Source organism: Eschscholzia californica, unplaced genomic scaffold (assembly GCF_041429995.1).
Source record: "Eschscholzia californica isolate CP2 unplaced genomic scaffold, dmEscCali1.0.p SCAF_1, whole genome shotgun sequence".
Taxonomy (NCBI): Eukaryota; Viridiplantae; Streptophyta; class Magnoliopsida; order Ranunculales; family Papaveraceae; genus Eschscholzia; species Eschscholzia californica.
Genome location: NW_028238198.1, coordinates 32,421,406 through 32,441,310, shown reverse-complemented (window position 1 = coordinate 32,441,310; position 19,905 = coordinate 32,421,406). Strand labels below are relative to the sequence as shown.

Below are 19,905 nucleotides of genomic sequence, written 5' to 3'. Positions count from 1 at the left end.
CCCTCTACCCTTCATTGAGAGTTAATCACCATTCTCCATGTTTTCTTTTACAGAATAAACATCAGAAGAATTTTCTTTTTGTGCCTAAATCTCAATAAGAAACTCAAGTTATTGTTTCTATAGGAAACCCTACATCAGGGAGATAGAGATAGATAATTTAGAAACCCCAGATTAGGGAGAGAGATAGAGAGAAAGAAAACGATAGAGAGAGGGGGGAGAGAGAGAGAACGGCAGAGAGAGAGGGGGGAGAGAGAGGGGGAGAACGACAGAGAGAGAATGGGGGGGAGAGAGAGAGAAAGGGGAAGAGAGAGAGAGTTTGTTAGAGATAGAGTTTGTGAGATTTAGGGGGTTAACAACAATCATGTCAATTTTTGGTCTAAAAAAAAATATGTTTATTCCCCAGAGATTTTTTTTTTATTCCCCAAAGCCGTGGCCTTCTTGTTAAAAGGGTCCTTCATGTAATTCGCTAGGAGTTGATTGAATTCACAATTCGGTACAAGCCCATCGAATTCACTTCTGGAGTGAATTTCGATGGGACTCGTACCGAATTCTCTCTTGTGAATTCGGTAGACTCGTACCCAATTCACCAGGAGGGACCCTTTTAACAAGAATGAGGGTCCCTAAACATCAATCGCTCGATAGAACATGACCTTCATACTTGCAGGTAGCCGACAACTAACGGTTTGACCCATAACCACAATTCAATACCAAAATCAATTCCAACCACACAAGAATAACAAGAAGAAAAAAGAAATTCTAAACTTCAAAAAATCCTTGTGATTTCTTAAAAGCGGAATCAAAAAATTCTAGGATTACCCCTCACTATTCTTCCGATAGAGAAATTATGTCCCACCACAATCTTAGGAGATCGCGATCAAACACGGCGAAGAGGGTTGTTGACTAAGTCTGAATTGAAAGACTCGACAAACCAGTTAGAAAATGTAGAAAAATGTGTGAGGTGAGAGGTGAGGCTGAAAACCAAAGCTATATGGTGGTGAGGACATAGTTGAAACCAAAGTGGCAACGTTATCTGAAGTAGAACGCGTCCAGAGCTTTCTCGTGAAAGTGAAACTTGATTTTCTTTGATCAAGAGGTCTGCTCAAACGAAATAAGAACCAGTCTAGATCACACCAACAATTGAAACCACCGGGATCAAACGACAAGCCAAATGAGATTAAAGTTGGTGTTCGAGACCCTTGTTCAGTTGGCTTAGAGCATCTCTAATGCAACACTCAACAAAAATTCAATTAACCCAATGTGTCAACTGTCAAGTATGAATTTGGTTTCTCTTTCCTAGCTAGCATTATTGAGATACTTAATTCAAAATACTTCTCAAATGCAATACTAAAAAAAACTCAACATTTACTTTAGATTTACTCTTGGTTTTTATTTTAATATATAAAATGATGATGTGGACCCATAAAGATTCTCAAAAGAAAACTTAATTGTTGAGTTTTCTTTTAGGTATCTCAACATTTATTGTTGCCACATCATATTGAGTTTCAAGTTGAGTGTCACATTGGATAGTGTGTTTTGCTAAAAACTCAAATAATTCTAGATATCAATTTGACTTTTTCAAGTTGAGTGTTGCATTGGAGATGCTCTTACACTTGGACTTCATGCAATTCACAACACACAGTCCTAGGGAAGTTTTATACGCATCTCTTCGTGACACTAAATAATTTGGAATAGACTCTTTCTTCAATTAACGAATTACAGATGCTACCTTTCAAAACCACTAAGAAATGTAAGACTTTTAACGAAGATTTGAAAGAAAAATCCAAATGAAAATAGAGGAAGAAAAAAAATTCAAAGAGTGTTGGAGCCTACTACAAACAAACAAAATAGGTGAAAATGTGGTGCGCCTAGAGAATGTCGAGCATAAAGCAAAAAAGAGTGGGGCGCCAGTCACACAGAGATAAACTCCCCCAGTCGAGGAAGGCTCCATCGAGAAGCGGACAGATAGGGTACAATCAATAACCTTCATCACCTGAAAGTCTGAACTAGAGGAATAGACAGCCCAATTGAAAAGGTAAATGCAGATCACCTGTTTGACAAAACTCCTCACTGAATATGTTTTCCATATTGAGAGAGAAACCATTAATCCAGTTGATTAGTCTCAGTAGGTTAGTACATCTTTCTTTCTCTCTTTATTCAACTGTTCTACCTGGAAAATCTGAATCACCTGATTTCAGGAAGCTCTGTCACATTGTTTCAAGTGGTGTTGGTGGTTTAGATGAACTAGAAGCTAGTCTTGATAATTCAAAACCTTTCATAACTTCAAAACTAGTTACCCAGATCTTAGATTCTTGCAGAACTGAAGCACCCACAAGAAGACTTCTCAGATTCTTTTCTTGGTCTAAAAAGAATTCAAATAATGGTTTGGATGATGAAGTTTTTAATTATGCAATTAGAGTTTTTGCTCAAAAGAAAGATGTTACAGCATTAAATATTCTATTATCTGATCTTCGAAAAGAGGAGCGAACAATGGAGATTGAAACATTTAGTCTTGTTACCGAGACTTTAATAAAAATGGGTCGAGAAGATGAAGCAATGGGGATTTTCAAGAACTTGGAGAAATTCAATTGCTCGAAAGATAAGATTATTGTAAGTGCAATTGTCCATAATCTTTGTTCCAAAGGGCATGCTAAGAAAGCAGAAGGAGTCGTTTTCCACCATAAAAATGTAATTTTTGGCGAAGAAACTTACATTTACAAAAATCTTCTTCATGGGTGGTGTGTAAATGGGAATGTGAAGGAAGCTCGAAGGATCCTCGATGAGATGAAATCCGTAAAAGTTCGATTAGACCTATTTTGTTATAACTCATTTCTTAAGTGCTTATGCGAAAGCAACCTTAAATCGAACCCGTCTGCATTGGTTCCTGAAGCTTTTGATTTGATGATAGAGATGAGGTCTTATAAGATCATACCAAATACTGTTAGCTTCAATGTTTTGCTCTCTTGTTTGGGTAAGGCAAGAAGAGTGAGTGAATCTTATCGAATTCTCCATTCTTCTATGAAGAGTTCAGGTTGTTCTCCCGATTGGGTTAGCTATTATCTTGTTGTGAGAGTTTCGTATTTGACAGGGAGATTCGGTAAAGGGAATGGACTCGTCGATGAAATGATTGAAGTTGGGCTAATACCGAAACCAAAATTTTTCCATGACCTGATTGGTGTTCTTTGTGGAGTCGAGAGAGTAGGTCATGCTTTATGGCTATTCGAGAGGATGAAGGGAATATGTGTAGGGGATTATGCGCCGGTTTATGATCTGTTAATACCCAAGCTTTCTAAAGGAGGAAAGTTTGAAAAGGCCAAACAACTTTGGGATGAGGCAATGGAAAAAGGTATTGCACTTAGTTGCTCAAGCGATGTATTAAATCCATCGATTGCAAAGGTCTTCAAGCCAGTAAAGAAGTTGAACGAGTGAGTAAAGACGTGTTAAGTTTGTGGACGTCCAACTCGAAACCAATTGACAATGAGTAGAGAATCCCTCAATGTCATGATACTTCCTATTGCTCATGTGGGACTATTCTCAATAGCCTCTCACGTGTGGTGTTCTCTGTGCCCAATGCGTGTCTTTTTGTTGGATGACGTGGAGCATGTGTTTCCATCAAAACCAATTAGCAATGAGAGACGCAGGCAACATACTTTGTGATACACATTGCAAGTCTTTTTTCCAGTAGTTGAGCTTTATAAGGTGGTGGTTAACGGTTTCCATCATTTCGACAATAAAACCAAGAAAAGAGTGGATCTTCATATCCTGCTGTCCTTTCAAAATAGTCTGCAGATCAAATATCAGGCAACTAGTTATCCCCCTCCAATTCTTACATGCGAAAGAAAAGGAATCCGAATTTTTCTAGCTTTCCTTGCCATTTCAATGTATGAATTATTCATCTGGTAGAAAACCGAAACTACTCTACTGCTGTTATAAATTGTTATATTATTTCTTTCCGCGACTTGATAATTAGTAATCTTCAGAATAAGAACCGTTTCACCTATTCATTTATCGTTTTACTGATTTCATTCTCATATAGCGAGAAACAGTTTTCTCACTCTCTGAGAGATATAACATGAAGAAACCAGCGAGAAGCTAGATTATGCAAGCTTAACTGCAGGAGAGTTTTATCGCTCAGAAAATGAGAAAGCTGTTTGCAGCATAATGACAACCCTCAAAGTAGAACGGCTTTTTTACTGCTTGATGAAATTCATTCTTCTTCTTGTATTGCTCCGTGACGTGAATAACTGAGCCTCTCCACAAGGAGGTCTATCGAGAGAATTTTGTCCATCATGAAACGAAGTAGAGTTAAATTGCCCTCCACCCAGTAAGAAGCTTGGCACGTTTGTTCTTTTATATACAAACTTTATATATTTCACGGTTTTCTTTCTGCAGCTAAGGAAATTTAGAAGATTTATGACAGGTCACAAGTTCATTTTCTTGTTTTCACTTATGGGTGAACTATAATCAGGCCAAGCAACTCCATTCAGTTACAAAATCAATATTTGGTTCTTAAGATGAGCAGACACTTGTGTAATCTATCATTTGTAAATTGTATTAAACGTCGAAGATCAAAAAAGAGAGTAAACAGAACAAAAAGGAATATAAGAATAAAAGGATAGATCTATGAAGTGTTGTGGAAAGTTTACGCGTAATCTCTAAAGAGATTGGTCTGACGACTAACCCGAAGTGGCAAACCAAGATTTTGGTATGTCCTTATTTCACCTCCCAGGCTTGCAGTCACAATCACCATCCCCCAAGCTGTTGCATGAGTACTAGTTCGACTACTACCACCCAGACCGTCAAGCCATCTGAGAGAAAAAGATGACGAAGAGCCGCCTGAGACTGATACTGAAGGTGAATCTCCATACTTTGACATATTATAATTGCTTGACATCGAAGCAAATGAGCCTCTTCTACGGCCACTGACATCAATCCCCGAGTCGGAACGATATGCATTAGCAAGATCTTCCTCTGCTTCTCTCTCTGGTAAGCCATTCCTCCTAGGTAAAGGTGGGAGATTTCTACTACTATTACTACTACTTACAATGGCATCTTCGTAGGTAGAACTCATCCCTGGATATGGCGGTACTTGAGAAACTGAACGTTTTGAATGTCTTTTTGATTGAACCAAAAGGGGTGGTTCATACTTCGTACTACCAGGCCATGGAATTGCAACTGACACATCCCTACATGGGAAATGCTCATGAGATCTTGTCGCATGATACACCTTCCCTTTTCCACCACCTATATTTTGGATTTCATCGCTTTTCCATACATATACTTGAGAATCTTCACTTGCACATATAACATATTTTCTATCTGGTGTAAATGATGCTGATATCTGACTGCTTGTGTTTCTGAACCCTGTAAACCAATTACTCAGAATTAAACTTGTTAGTAGGCTGGAAACTGAATTTAGATTATATATGTCATCTTTTTAAGAGCATTTGAATTAGTTCAGTTAAGATTTGCTTTAAGTAATACCTCTGAATTTGTGAATGACTTCTGTACCACTGAAAATTCGTATGCGAGAATCGGCAGAAGTAATCAGCACCTCAGATGGATTCCCTGGAGAGAACTGTCCAGTACAAATTTATCAGTTTGTGTTCTTCAATGTCAAGTGGAAACTCAAAGCTTTTCTTAGGTTAAAGTAGATGAATTGATGATTATGAACCAAATAGAAATTATTACCTGGAAGCCAGTAATCTTTTTATGGGTTTTTCTTTTGTTCTGAACATCTATTCGAGCTTTTTGCCGTAGCTTACAACCTGAACAGAAATGAAAATGGATGATCAAAATCGTACTAGGGTTGCTTATAATGGTGGATGAATTGTTAGGATTGTCAGAAACACATATAAACACTATCAATTAGAGATTTGGATATCAGAGATGACGTGAGACTGATTTGACAGACTTTTGTTGGATCAGCAGGATGATATTTTGAAATAAATAAATTTTGACATTCATAATCTATTAGTCTCATGGAATAATTCTTACTAATTTTTCAGGAGGGTGGGAAATCTTTCAAGAACTACTGGGAATGGAGATGATGCTACTTTAATGATGAATAAAATCCGAAGATGTAAAAGATAATATTGGAAATAATTGGCAAGATTCAAATGGTTAATGGAAATTTTCATACCAGATGTATTGTATAGACGACAAGTCCCTTTATGTGTCCCGATTAAAGCACCCTTCAATAACCAAAAGAAGAAAAACATCAGGAACAGAAAATCTACATGTTCCTACTTATCGGACTACAGTCATACTAGAAGGAGAGAGAGACTGCACAAAAATGAATAAATGAGCAAAGCGAGACCTGGCCGTCAGGAGTATAGCAAGCAGCTGTAACCATTTCAGGAAGATCAGTCCAGTCCACAACTTGCCTATCTGGTATACTCCAAATTCGAACTTTAGCATCAAGTGAACCACTGATGAAATATCTATCATCATTTGGGTTGAATTGTATACAAGTGACTGCTCAACCAAACCCATCCCAAAACAAAAATGAGAACAACGGAGAAGAAACTAGAAAGTGTATTAAGATCGACAAGATGCAAGAAGAAACACACCATAATCGTTGTGCGCAAATAACTTTAGGCATGTCTTGCTTTCCATATCCCACAATCTAACAGTTTTGTCCATTGAAGAAGAAAGAAGTTGCTGCAAATTTACAGAAACTGTTTCCAGATTGGCCTGCAAATTCTACATATATAGAGAGAATGCAAAAGAAAGAGACTAACCTGAGATTTAGACCAAGAGAGATCCAAGACATCATCCAAATGACCTTGGAAGGAGCAAACTGGTCTCTCAGAAAGGGAAAAAACTGTTTCGGGCATGACGATATGATCGGAAAAAGAACTGCTTTTTCTACTGCTCGACGAAATCTTTCCTCTTCTTTTCCTCTCTGATGGAAATAACTGAGCTTCTCCAAGAGAAGGAGGTCTATCTAGAGAATTACTCATCATGGGATGAACTGGGGTGAAATTAGCTTCTTCGAGGGGATTCAACGACATTGAATCACATTCAACTACCTCCCAAACATGAATTATTCGATCTTCTCCTGCACTTGCTAAAAATCGACCATCGAAATTGAATTTAATAGTCCAAATGGAGCCCTGGTGAGCTTGAATTTCCTGACACATATAAAGACCACTAAGTTCCTTATACGATTTCCCCTGTTGACGAACTTTTGTCCATCCTGTTTGGGAAGAACCTTTCCGAGATCCTTGGTGATACATGAAAGATGGGTTTTCTCTCTCCTTATTGGTAAATCCGTTAAAGGAATTAGCTACACCTTTTATGTTCTTTAAAATTGCAGCTCCCCTTTTCTTGCTTGATCTGAAACTTTTACTAAGAGAATAATTTAAACTTAGTTTTCTATCAATAGTTCGAACTGTCTCATCCGAAACCCTAGCTACATTTTCCCTACGCATTAGCTCCTTAACAATAGGTGAATGCCCAACAGTTTTCTCAAATTCCTCCATTGTTAGTTGCTTCCCTGTTTGAAGATCTTTAAGTTTATTCCACATTCCTTCTTCATTATAATCATTAACGATAAATTCCTTACCCGTATCCAAATTTTTTATCAAGAAAAAGGAACCACCTTTTCTATTCTTAACGAACGATAAAACCCGATTCCCAATTCTACTCATAGACCCAATTCCACTTATTCTACGATTCCCCTTTATACATTTATTATGAACTCTTAAATTTCGATCTCCTAACGAAGACGGAGCAGAAAAAGATCTTAATAGAATATGAGTTGAAATTTGACCTATAAATTTATCTTTTCTTTGCTTAGCAACATTTAAAGAAGATTCAATAAACCCATCCGATCTAGATCTAACAATCAAATTAGGGGAAAAATCATGTCTTTTAGGGTTTTCAATAGGTGCTGCTGCTGCTGCTGATGATGATGGTGATGATGAAGATGAAATTACAACAAGTCTTTTTTTCGAGGTAGTTTTTTTTAATTCAGAAGTAGCAAGTCTGAGAAAATTTTTATCACTTGAAAGACCCATACCTTGAAGAAGACGTTTTCTTCTTTCTTTAATAGATCCAGGTTCAGACATCCAAATACCATAATCATCAGGCATTGAAGTTGATGTTGTTGACATATTATTAGCCCAAGCAGCAGCAACATAACTCCGATGATCATCATGAGGACCAGAAATGGCGGATGCGAAAGAAATTCGACTATCGTCGAAGTTTTCATCGTCATTAGATCCAGATGAATTAGGAGCGAGATTGATTGAAACAGAAGAAGAGATACGATCAAATGATTCAAAGAATTCGTCTTCTTCATTACCTAATCCATCCCACTGCATCATCATCAGTTTTCTGTCTTCCATCATCCATTACCGATCAGATCAATAATTCTAGAGAGAGAGAGAGAGAGAAAGAAAGAAAGAGTTTGAAGTTGTGATTGTTTCGTTTACAATCCAGGAGGGGGGGAAAAAAAGCGGGAAAAGGGGGACGCGTGAAGGAAAATTTTAACGGTTAGTTTATGTGGTGGTTGGGTTTAACGGTAAGGTCAATGACGTATTTGGAGCCGAACACGTGTACAAATAGATTTCACCCTTTTTTTTTGATGAAGAAATAGATTTCACCCTATTAGCTAGATTTTGGCCATTTGGAAATAAAAATGGGATATTGCCTAATTTTCGGCCTAATTCTGTATCTCTATTTCGTGCAGTTTCATCACGTTCAGTTCAAGTAACAGAAAACAATTTGGTCCCAAAGGCCGACCAAATGTTGACCACCAATGTGGCTGGTAGGTATTGATTTTCTCTTACATGAATTGCCCATAAGAGTTGTCTTTTGCAATTCTTAAAGGTGTAAATTTGAATTTGGTGCGTAAAGATGACGAACCCCTAAATGATCGAAAATATTGGTGGCGAGAGTTGATGATCAAAGATGAAAAGATATCATATGCAAGATAAAGTTTTGTTGTCAGGAGAGATTTGATAAAATCCACTATTCTAATTGAGAAAGAATCTCTTCAAGACGAGCAGTTTAAGTCATTTGTCAAATATAACCCCACCATCCCTTCTCGAAGAGAAGAATGTAAAATTTTTTTTTACTTTTGCAAGGACGAGGAGATTAGATATAGCCATATGAAGAATTTATTTTTATTATTTTGTATTCAGAAACTTTTTTTTCTCTCTGTAGCACCAGCCTTATAGAGGTAGTAACTCCAGGAACCCCAAGCATGTCAATGGAAAACAGAAGGTCATAACTGAAAGAGATGCACAAGCTGCTAGCCCGCTACTAATAATTTTTTTTTAAAGAAGGTGCTATTAATATGATAAGTTATAATTTCTTTTTTTTTTTTGTTGAAACATATGATAAGGTTCTAATTAGATGTTCAAAGTCGGAACTCGGAAGCATTTTTGTTACTATATATGCTAAATGTTCTTTTGACGATTTTGAGCTCACTGGATTTGATTTTTTTTTTTTTATCATATAATCGTATGGACATGCTGATGTTATCCCATGTAACAATTAACATGAAATCCTCAAAAACAATAAATATCATTACTTACAAGGAATAAAACCATTTAAATTTGTTTAGTGTTTGAGTTGATTCCTTATAATCCATATATAATCGTTAATATCATATTGACTTATCAAAGAAGCGAGACAAACATTCTTATAAATGGTGGGTGGCCTGAGTGGTCGGCCTTGTAATAGCACGACTAATAGAAAAAAGAAAAGAAAAAGAAAACATAAATAATGATAAAATCAAACCTAGTTATATAATCATGCATCCCACTCCTACAAACAGGCTCAGGGTATTTTCGATATCTTGTTTGACAAGTCTATGGAATATTTTGAAAAACAAACTTTAAAATCTGAATCAATTGAGAACTAGAATTAGATGTCGAATCTAATTTCGATAAATGGTCCAGAAAGGGAAGGGACGGTACCTGTCCAAAACTACCTAGGTCCCAAATTTCGAAAGGAGACAGGCTGAAAGTCCGAAACACCTCTAGGCCTCTAATTTGTTGGAAGGATTCAATGCTCAGAAAAGACTTCTTTGGGAAAATAATATATTCATATGAGTAACTGTTACAATCCCTTAATATTAAAAACATATAACATGTTAGATCTGTTAACTGTTTACATATTTACAATCAAAGATCCAACTTTTCCTAAGAATCATATCCTATTACTTAGAAGAATTTTTTGATGAAAGGCCCAAATTTTGGGCCCAAATACAAAAAAAAACCCAACAAGGATTAATATCCCACCCAAAACCCAATAATCAACTAATAACTCATATCAAACCCAAATACACATCCCTATGCTCCATCCCTTCCCAACTTGTATCTCTAAGACCTAAAGACTTCTTCTAATCCCTCTTTTGCCCTCCCATATATATCCAACTACTCCCTCCCTTTACAAATCAAAATTTCTCTCTCCAAAATATCTCTCTTCCTCTCATAATCTGGGTTTACTTTCTCTCTCTACCTCCCAACACCAAACCCTCTTTTCTCTCTTCTCACCCGAACCTCACCGGCCATCTCTTCATTCTATTCCACCTTCATTCATCATCTTCTTCTCTGTAGACTATAGAAGCCGACATAAACTTCATCTATTCCACCTTCATTCATCATCTTCAATCTATTCCACCTTCATTCATTCATCATCTTCTTCTCTAAAAAAACCGAGACCGAGAGAGATAACCCTTTTCACGTTTTCGTGGTTCAGTCATCACCTTCATTCATCATCTTCTTTAATGGAGGTTAAAAAAAACTTCAAATCTTGTTTTAGGGTGTTTTCATGGTGTTTTCATAGTTTGTAGAGAGTTAAATATATTTAGATTTGTAGATCTACTTATTTGAAGCTCCATTGGTGAGGTTGTTCTTGGTTTTAGGGTATTTTCATGGTGTTTTCATTGTTCTTCCGTACAGATTTGTTAATATTAGCAACCACTTCTCGTTTTATAAGCAACACTTTACAGTTTGTCTAAACATTTTACGGGATGTGTTAACACTATTCCGTACAGTTATGTTAACAGTAGCAATTGGTTCTCATTTTGTTCAAAACACTTTACAATTTGTATTAACATTTTAAAGGATGTGTGAACATTTTGAAAAATGTTCACCACAATTTTGTATTAAAGATGTTCAGATCAGTCTAACGTTTTCTAAGCATTTTAAGCAGTGTCCAAACATTTGTTAAATTGCAAAGCAGAGTTCAATTTAAAATACCTACTCTTCTTCACTGATGAGAGAACTTTTGATTTTGAAACGGGCATACTCCGTCGTTGTGTAACATTTCCGAATATATTCTGAAATGGATGAAGATTAGGTAACTTGCATGCTACATTATACATAATGCTCGAGGAACAATTTATGCAATTCTTAAACATTCTTGAAAATGTTCCAACATTATCGATCATGCTCCAACATTATTCGAATTGTTTGAGAAACAACTGTTGTTATTTCCTTGCACCCCTAAACATTATTTACAATGCTAGAACACTGTCAATAATGCGAGATTATTTTACAAATTGTCGGGACACTACCAATAATGCGAACACATTATACTTAATGTTAGACCACAGTCAATAATGAGAGGACATTTCAAAAATCTGATGCCACTGTTTTCCCCAAATTTTATCTTTTTTCACAGAACCTTATGTCATTTCGTATGCATTCTTAAACATTATGCAAAATGTTTAGGAATGCATCTTGCCTTGGTCTGTGATTCAGTCACCTTTAATATTTTTTTGCCTTTTTTACTAGGCCCTGCAGTTGTTGTCTCTTCACTAACCCTCTTTCTAGAGCTAGCTCTTTGTACAACCTATTGTCTTGCTGCTGCTGCTTCTCTTTTTTAAATGTTTTGCACAAAATATTTCTACACAACCCAAAATATCAAAAACATATCATTTTTTACTCATTAATAACCACAAAATCCATCAACACCCCACTAAATGTTAAAACATAAACCAAATTGTCTACCACATTGACCAATAACATTACTGTAATAATCAAGTAAAACTCCCAAAAATCATAAACAAAGTACTAAATGTCTCAACATAACCCCAATTTCTCGAACACAACTCAAATTATTAAAACAACTCATTCATTTCATCAACATTCCAGAGAACAAAAATTGGACTACAAATGCTTCCAAATTGTCCCTTGCTACCTTGTGAACTGCAATTTTTCTTCTTTTGCTCACTTGACTCTGTACGTTGAGCCTCCACCATCTGCTATTTCGATTTGGATGTCGCAGATCGATGCTTCAAACACAAAGTAATAGATATGTTAGATCATTCAGCAAAATGTTCCAACACGACTACAAATGCTACAACACTGTAAGCTGATGCCAATGATTTTCAGAACTTTTCACAAAACCCTAAGAATAAGAGTACGAATAAGTGAAGCAACATTTTACAGAATGACAACACACACGCAGTTATGCCAAAACAGTATACGAAATGCGAGACCACAAACAATACTGAGAGGACAAACTCCAAAATGTCTCGAAATTATGTAAAATGCTTAAAAATGGTTTGAAATATTTATAAAATATTTAAAGTAGTTTTCTTCTTAAAACAAAGAAGAAATTGAAAATCAAAAATAGTTTTCTTCTTCTGCTCCCTAGCCTCTGTTGGTTGAGCCTCCACCATTGGCTCTCTCGTTTTCGATGTATACGATCGATGCTTCACACAAACAGTAACAGATATGTCAGGGCATTCACCAAATTGTCCAACACTACACTGAATGCTACATCACTATAAATAATGACAGATCATTTTGCAATGTGTCTACACAATAAGCCTAGACCAATGGTCTACACAATAATGACAGATCATTAAGTGAAGTAACATTTTACAGAATGACAACACACTAACAAATATGTCAAACCATTATATGAAATGTGAGAGCACAAACATTAATTAGAGGACATTCTCACAGATGTGTATAGACTAACAGACCTTAGCTTGTTTAGGACTCGCTACTTTCTTGCCTTTTTTGCTAGGCCCAGCGGATGATGGCTCTTCACTAGCCCTCTTTCTAGGGCTAGCCCTTACTGGAGTCTGTTGTCTGCTTGCTGGACCATCTCCTTTTTTGGTTGCAGCTTTAACCATCTTGGTAAATTTATCTGCAAAATTTGTTATGTTTGTATTAGACACCCACATGTTTGAAACAAGCCCAAAATGTATGTACACAACCAAAATGGCTAAACATAATACTAATTTCTTTTACACAACCCTGAATCTTAAAAAAAACCATTCATTTCATCAACAAAGCCAAACCCCCATAAATCCAAATCAAAGTACTAAATTTCTCCACAGACACCTAACTTTCGTATCAAACCCCTACATGTTAAAACAAACCTAACCTAGAAACTTGATGAAGATTCATAAACACCCAAATTACCTTCTGTGAAGATGCATGCTTCTGAAATCACAAACAACTATCAAAATGGCTAAACATAATCCTAAATTTCTTTAACACAACCCAGAATGTTAAAACAAATTATTCATTTCATCACCAAAGACAGACCCCCAAAAATCAAAAACAAAGTACTAAATGTCTCCACAGAAACCTAACTTTCGGATCACACCCCTAAATGTTAAAACAAACCTAACCTAGAAGCTTGATGAAGAACCATAAACACCCAAATTACCTATAGTGAAGATGCATGCTTCCGAAATAACAAAACAACAACCAAAATGTTTTATTACAAACTGGAGAGCAACTTAACCCTAAAACTTTTTTGAAAAACAACCCAAAATATTTTATCACAAACTCAAGATCAGAGTACTGAACTTGAAATAATAAACCCTAATTGTTTGAAAACACACCCAAATTTTCGAACACCCCTAAAACTGTACCAACAACCCTAAAATATTACCAACAAACAAGATCTGAAAGAAGAAACCCCAAAAATGTTCTAACAATCCAAATAATTTACCAACAACAGAGAGAGGATCAAGATTTAGAGGAAGATTAGAGGCGTACCTGTGTTTGAAAGAGAGAATTAGAGAGAGAAGCACCAGATTTGTTGAAAGAGAGCGAAATAGAGAGAGAAATAAGTAGATCAAGTTGCTTAAACTGCTTTTCACGAGAGAGAGAGAGAATCGCCGGTAACGTTTCGATTCTCAGTGGTTAATGGCTGCAATGGTTTCGGTTGAAAAAAAGATAGAGAGAGAGATAGAGAGAGATGGAGAGGAAGCGTTTGAATGAAGAGTGATAGAGAGAAATGGTTTGTGTGTAATCAAGAGAGAGGGTTTGAATGAAGAGAGAGAGCGCGGAGACCGAGAGAGAAAGAGAGAGGCTGGCATGTGAGAGGGGTTGTGTCAATCAAGTCAGGGATAGAAAGAGAGAGGCTGGTTGTTTGGGCGGGAAATGAGTGTGGGACAAGAGAGGTAACGTTTTCTTTAGGAGGGATAGGAAGGTAATCTAACATTTTGGGTTTTTTTTGGGATATAATTCCCTATTGGGTTGGATTTCCTATTTAGGCTCCTTTTTTGGGCCTTAGATTTATCCTCTCTACTTAGAATGGATTATGAACTTTTTCGCAACTAATCGGATACCAGCTAATTGTTGAAAATCATATACATCTAAACAGAAAAACGCATCGACGAAGGTTCCTGGAGTAAACAGTGAGTCAAGTTCAGTAGCATCAAATTTGCTAAATATAATCCTCCGAGGGTTCCCTGAAGCTTCTTTTTGGTATATCTCGGTAGCGTAAACGGCTGTATCCCCACTTGTTAACGTGGGTATGCTGTAAATGCACAGACAAATAGTCACGTTAGGTTATTTCAGATTTCGATATGACCAAAAATCAGCCTGAGTCGGCCATTTGAACAAGTCAAATGCCCGCGCTGCAAATTCCACAATAAAAAACAAACATTTTGAAATTTTAACTCGAACCACTTCAGATCTCGAGTCAGATTTCATGTTTGAATACAACAAAAGACAGAAACACCAAAATGTAAAACTCACTGTAGTCGAATGGTGGGGGAATTCAAGAAGCCGTTCTTTCTGGTAACAACAGATCTCCACTCTGAGCTGCTACCTAACTTCGTAAACAACTTTTGTGCATGATAGTTACAATCATCGAGAACTTTGCATAAACTCGGGGATGGATCAACAACAATGCTTAATCGTGGCCGACCAGCTTGGTCAAGAAACTTTGTACTTACACCAAAACGAACTCTAAGTTCAGATGAAGAAAGCTGCAAAATAACATCTTTGTGCAGTAGTTGTATCCGCTGAGTCCCCTGACGAGAGCGGAAAAAAGACGCCCGGACAAAATCCAGTGCCACCTCATCGGGTTCTAAGAATCCAGCATGACCACTCGAACTCTCAGATGAAATAGTATTTACAACAATCTCAGGAGATTCAGCATCAGCTATTTCTTCGTCCATGTTTGTATCATGTTGTGTGGGTGGTGCTATAACTTGGTCAATGAGTAGGCTAATATTGAAGGGATCTTGTTTTGCTACATTGTTATCAACATCCAAAGGGGGGATTGCCTGATGGTCTGTGAACATGAGAACAGATGAAGGGATGTTTGTGTTTGTGAGTACGTCTGGTAAGCTTGATTCCTGCAAGTTAATCGAATGAGATTAGTAGTTCGTACGCAACTACTGATATACATTCACTTCGTGCTAGTGAACACATCCCTGAATAACAAGAAAGTGAGAACTACAAACTGTTACGATAATCGCAGCGAGTTTATTTAACACAGGTGAAAATAGAACTAATCAAGAGAGAGGAACACTTATTTTCACTTGCCAAAGAAAAAAATATCTACCAGACAGATCCATTAGAATGTACAAGAAGTTGATATGCAACTCTGGGACATACAACAATATTTTTTTTTAACGATGACATATAACCATGTTCACATTTCAGAAACATGGCAGGATGTCAACTTTTTTTAGAGGTGAGCATACTTTAAGGGGTATAACTCCATGTCTCAAACCCTCGACCTAGAGGTTGGAAAGCAAGTTGGTAACTACTCTAACCCTTGGTCCGCGAGTTAGTTATGCTAATTCTTCATCTTGATGTAAAATGAGTGGGAGCAATTTCGGCTTACTGTTTTGAGTGGCCAATAACAATAATATCCAAACTCTAACAAAATTAGATTTCTCCAAAATAGAAAGACTTCTACCAGAATCAAGTCACCGCGATATTCAAAGTAACATATAAAGTAAAGTTGGGGCAACAAGTAGTAAACACCTGCAACTGAATTAGACGTCAATGTGAAGCAATAACTAGCTAGTAACAACAAAACAGAAAAACACCTATTATATCACACGGAAATGTATGTGCACGAGAAGCTGCTTTAGAATGCCTATGCATCTATACCTACATTTCCAGCAAAATACTCACTAAACATCATGGACTAATGTTCATCTTGGGTTGCAAAGGAAGTACAGATAAAATTGCTACACTAACATGCAAGAAATTGGACAGAGAAGATGTCTTACAGGGACTAATGATGGTTTGCTCAAGTTCAACACTTCTGTTTTACTTCAAGTGTAATATGTAAAGTAGCACAAAGGAGTTAGCATATACAGGTATGCTTACCAAGAATAACACCGTAGCACAATATTTTATCACTTCGAGATTCATCCGAACATCGTCCAAGCTCCTGAGGCATCAATGAGATAAGCATGAATCTAGGGAAGAAATTGGGGTTTTGGGCTTGTTATCCAAGATTGAGTATATTTCACTCCTTTCAGTTATTCTATTGAACTGTTCAATGTGTATTTCCATCCCTTTTATTTTTTTTTAGTGGTCTGAACTAGGGTTCAAAACGTAACATGTCTTTGCGGCACAGCATTGACACGAAAGATAAGCTGGCTAGCGGCTAGCCTGTGGACTATGGTTTTGCCGTTCAAATCAGTTGGTGGGCACAGCATGGCCCCACTGAATCACACATGACCTTTCTTAATTCTGTTCTTTTTCGTACCTCAATTTTATTTTCAAACAGCGAATTAATACTTTATTGAAAAATATATGAACCATTTATTAAGCTACTAACTCAAAAATAATGTACTTGAACATTGAAAGATTTAAAACAAAATCATTATATACAAGTAAAATGAGCTGCATCGGTGTATGCATCAACTTGGCAATCATCTACGAGAGTTTGAGTGAAAACCTCATGAATCATGAAGTCAGTAACCAATGAAAAGATAATATACATTAAACCCTCATGAACTATGGCAGCATATCACATTCTCCAGTCATGGAAAACCATTGATTTTTTACTTCACCAAATACTTCAAAAAAATAACTCTTTGAAATCCTTATTTCTTACTCTACAATTAAACCTCCAAGAATACCTCTAATGTACTCCTCACTTGTACATTTCCTAATTTATCGCAATCTATTGTATCAGGCTCATTAAAGTGTTTTCCTTATTATTCTAAATAAATTCCTTCAACAATAATGCGGACTCTTTGTTTCTGTGAGTGCTAATAAGTATGTTAGATGTGAATGATGTGAGAACTAAACCACATGGCCAAAATGTACTCTAACCATAAATAAAAATAATATATAGATCATATCCACGTATTTCAATTGGTCTTTGAGTTGGATATATACAAATTTAACAAGGTATGAAAAGCTAGCACCACATGTGATAGGCTCAACAGCGACACATGCTAGAACAAAAAGACACATATTAGGCTAGAAGAACACATGGGGAGGCGTCTAAGAATAGAATAGTCCGAGATAGACGAAGGGTACTCTTGTAACCAAGATATTCACATCTAGGCCCTCTTAACTCATTGCCAATTGATTTGGTTTTGAGTTGGATGTCAGACAAAATTAACAAATGTTAATTACCTGTGTGTTTGGTTTCCAAGCCCAAAGTGGGTAGCCAAAGTAGCCATCTATGTAAAATCAAGAAATACATCAACATCCCCAAACATTTAAAATTGAATCTTAATTTTTTTTTGACAAAAGGGGCAATCTTTTTACCTTCATATCTCCAGCTCTTCTCCCGAATCTCTGAGTTAATAAGTCTAATGAATCAATTGCTCCCTTTGGTTCTGGCGGCGACCTACCAATTCCCACAAAAGCCTCTCTTATTCGAGGACAATCAAACCTCAAGATATTATGACCAGCCCAAACTCTACCTGAAAACAACATTTCAATCAAAACCAACTCAAACTATATATATATATATATAGAGAGAGAGAGAGAGAGAAAGTTAGAGAGATTAGTTACCATGGAGGATATCATAGATGATATCAGCAACTTCAGTAAAAGTAGGAGCAACTGAAACAGCTTCTCTGGTGATTCCATTACATCGAACGAAAGCGGTAGAAACGGCGGAAAGGTTAGAAGGCTTGATGAGAGTTGAATAACTATGAAGCTCAACTAGTTTACGAGGGCAAATAAGAATAGCTCCGAATTCAAGAATGGAGAAGCCTTGACCAGTTCTAGATGGAATTGTAGTTTCAAGATCAAAAAACACTATCTCTGATCGATCTGCCATTTTAGGTTTTTTTTTCTATCTTCGATGAACAAAACGAGGAGAAGATTATAGAGAGAGAGAAAAAGAGGTGAGAGGATTTAGATGGAGATAGATCCCGCCAAGAACTCGTCCTTTATATCTTCGATAAACCTCAGGCGAGGTTGCTTCGTTGCGAGGTTGCTTCGTTGCCAAGTTTGCCTGGCGTGCTTGTTCTTCTCTTTGATGCTTTTGGACGGTGGAGCCCATTTAAAAGTGTAGTCTAGGTCTAGGCCTATTAAGCCTGTGAAATCTTTGGTGTGTTGTGTTTTTCACATATATTGCCCTTGACAAGGCCAATTTACTTTGGCCAGGCGCCCAGGCCAAGTGTTATTCCGGTTTGGATGGAACATTGTACCTCGTCCCAAAATCGCTCACCCTGATTACTATATCTCTCTCTCTCTTAACTCAAATTCACTACTTGAGTATTCATCATTTGTATTCTTCTTCTTCTTCTGGTAAGACACTACCAATGAATACAACGCCCTGGAAAGTCACCGTTGATCATGTTTAACTATCGATACATTTCTATTGAATGGATAAGTCAGGTAGATGTAACAATACATTGTTTTATCAGTTCGAGAGATATAGAAATTCTAGTCAAAACTAGAAAAAAAAAATAGTGGTGAAAATAATAAAATGTATTTGGGTAGCGGGTGAAGATAAACATGTGTGTAGTAAGTGTATAAAAACATTCATTTTGCATATAAAGTTAGGTTTCCGAAATGAGAAATGTTAAATGACTTGAAATTGAGACCGAATACAACTAAAACGATGATGAGGCCGACTACACTTGGTCAGACTATTTCTATCCCCATGGCCTGACCAATTGAAGTAGGCCATTTCTCTCCCTATGCCTGACCAATTAAAGTTGCCCACTTCCGGGTTCGCCTATTGTCGGAACAAATTTTAGGGCATTTAGCAAATCTTTTTCCAAAATAACTTCTTTATTTTTAGCAAAAGCACATAGAGATATAATATCCTACAAGCCACACAAATTTTAGGCAGTTCTGTGAATAACCTAGATTATGAAGAATTTTGTAATAGGAGTAGAGTACTCTGACAAGAGTAAAAAGAAGTAAAAAGAATTGGTGGGGCATTTTGTTGTTTGGGCCATGCTCCACTCCAATAGTAATGTTGGGTGATTTCTGAAAGAGCTCTTGATTCATACTAATTTTTTTTTGATGAACAATGATTCATACTAATTTAGTAATTTTTATCTACCTCAAGGTGCAACCAAAATCAACCAAGGCACCATCTTGACGAGTCAGGCATCACAAGTAGAAGAAAATAAACAATTTGGGCAACTCAAGTCGATTCAGATCTTAAGTCAAGTTTCAAACCTAAGTTAGAGATAAGAAAATAAACACCACAATAAAATACACCGACTTGACAGGGAAAATATAC

General features: G+C 36.7%; 3 protein-coding genes across 5 annotated transcripts; 1 reads left to right on the top strand and 2 right to left on the bottom strand.

Moving 5' to 3' along the window:
• The first annotated feature begins 1,721 nt into the window (after positions 1–1,721).
• Positions 1,722–4,001, top strand: LOC147566152 (Pentatricopeptide repeat (PPR) superfamily protein). The gene has a single exon (XM_086652638.1). It carries the CDS (start codon positions 2,074–2,076, stop codon positions 3,424–3,426), a length of 1,353 nt encoding a protein of 450 aa, XP_086508764.1. The 5' UTR covers positions 1,722–2,073; the 3' UTR covers positions 3,427–4,001.
• A 522-nt stretch (positions 4,002–4,523) lies between these two features.
• LOC147566151 (uncharacterized) lies at positions 4,524–8,713 on the bottom strand. Its single transcript, XM_086652634.1, has 7 exons — positions 6,741–8,713; positions 6,570–6,660; positions 6,317–6,474; positions 6,140–6,191; positions 5,689–5,765; positions 5,482–5,575; positions 4,524–5,361 (listed from the first exon to the last, which is right to left on the bottom strand). Exons 1-7 carry the CDS (start codon positions 8,352–8,354, stop codon positions 4,640–4,642), a joined length of 2,808 nt encoding a protein of 935 aa, XP_086508760.1. The 5' UTR covers positions 8,355–8,713; the 3' UTR covers positions 4,524–4,639.
• A 1,325-nt stretch (positions 8,714–10,038) lies between these two features.
• On the bottom strand, positions 10,039–19,006 carry LOC147566150 (protein NEN1-like). Of its 3 annotated transcripts, none has more exons than XM_086652637.1 (8): positions 18,213–19,006; positions 17,964–18,121; positions 17,829–17,875; positions 16,563–16,626; positions 14,970–15,574; positions 13,983–14,748; positions 12,953–13,119; positions 11,883–12,676 (listed from the first exon to the last, which is right to left on the bottom strand). In XM_086652637.1, the coding sequence occupies exons 1-6, from the start codon at positions 18,481–18,483 to the stop codon at positions 14,514–14,516; spliced, it is 1,380 nt and encodes a 459-aa protein (XP_086508763.1). In that variant the 5' UTR covers positions 18,484–19,006; the 3' UTR covers positions 11,883–12,676; positions 12,953–13,119; positions 13,983–14,513. The 3 variants fall into 3 exon arrangements, with proteins under 3 accessions (XP_086508761.1, XP_086508763.1, XP_086508762.1); XM_086652636.1 differs by having other exon boundaries at positions 11,883–12,253; XM_086652635.1 differs by lacking the exons at positions 11,883–12,676; positions 12,953–13,119 and adding an exon at positions 10,039–10,174 and having other exon boundaries at positions 14,518–14,748.
• Positions 19,007–19,905: the final 899 nt, after the last annotated feature.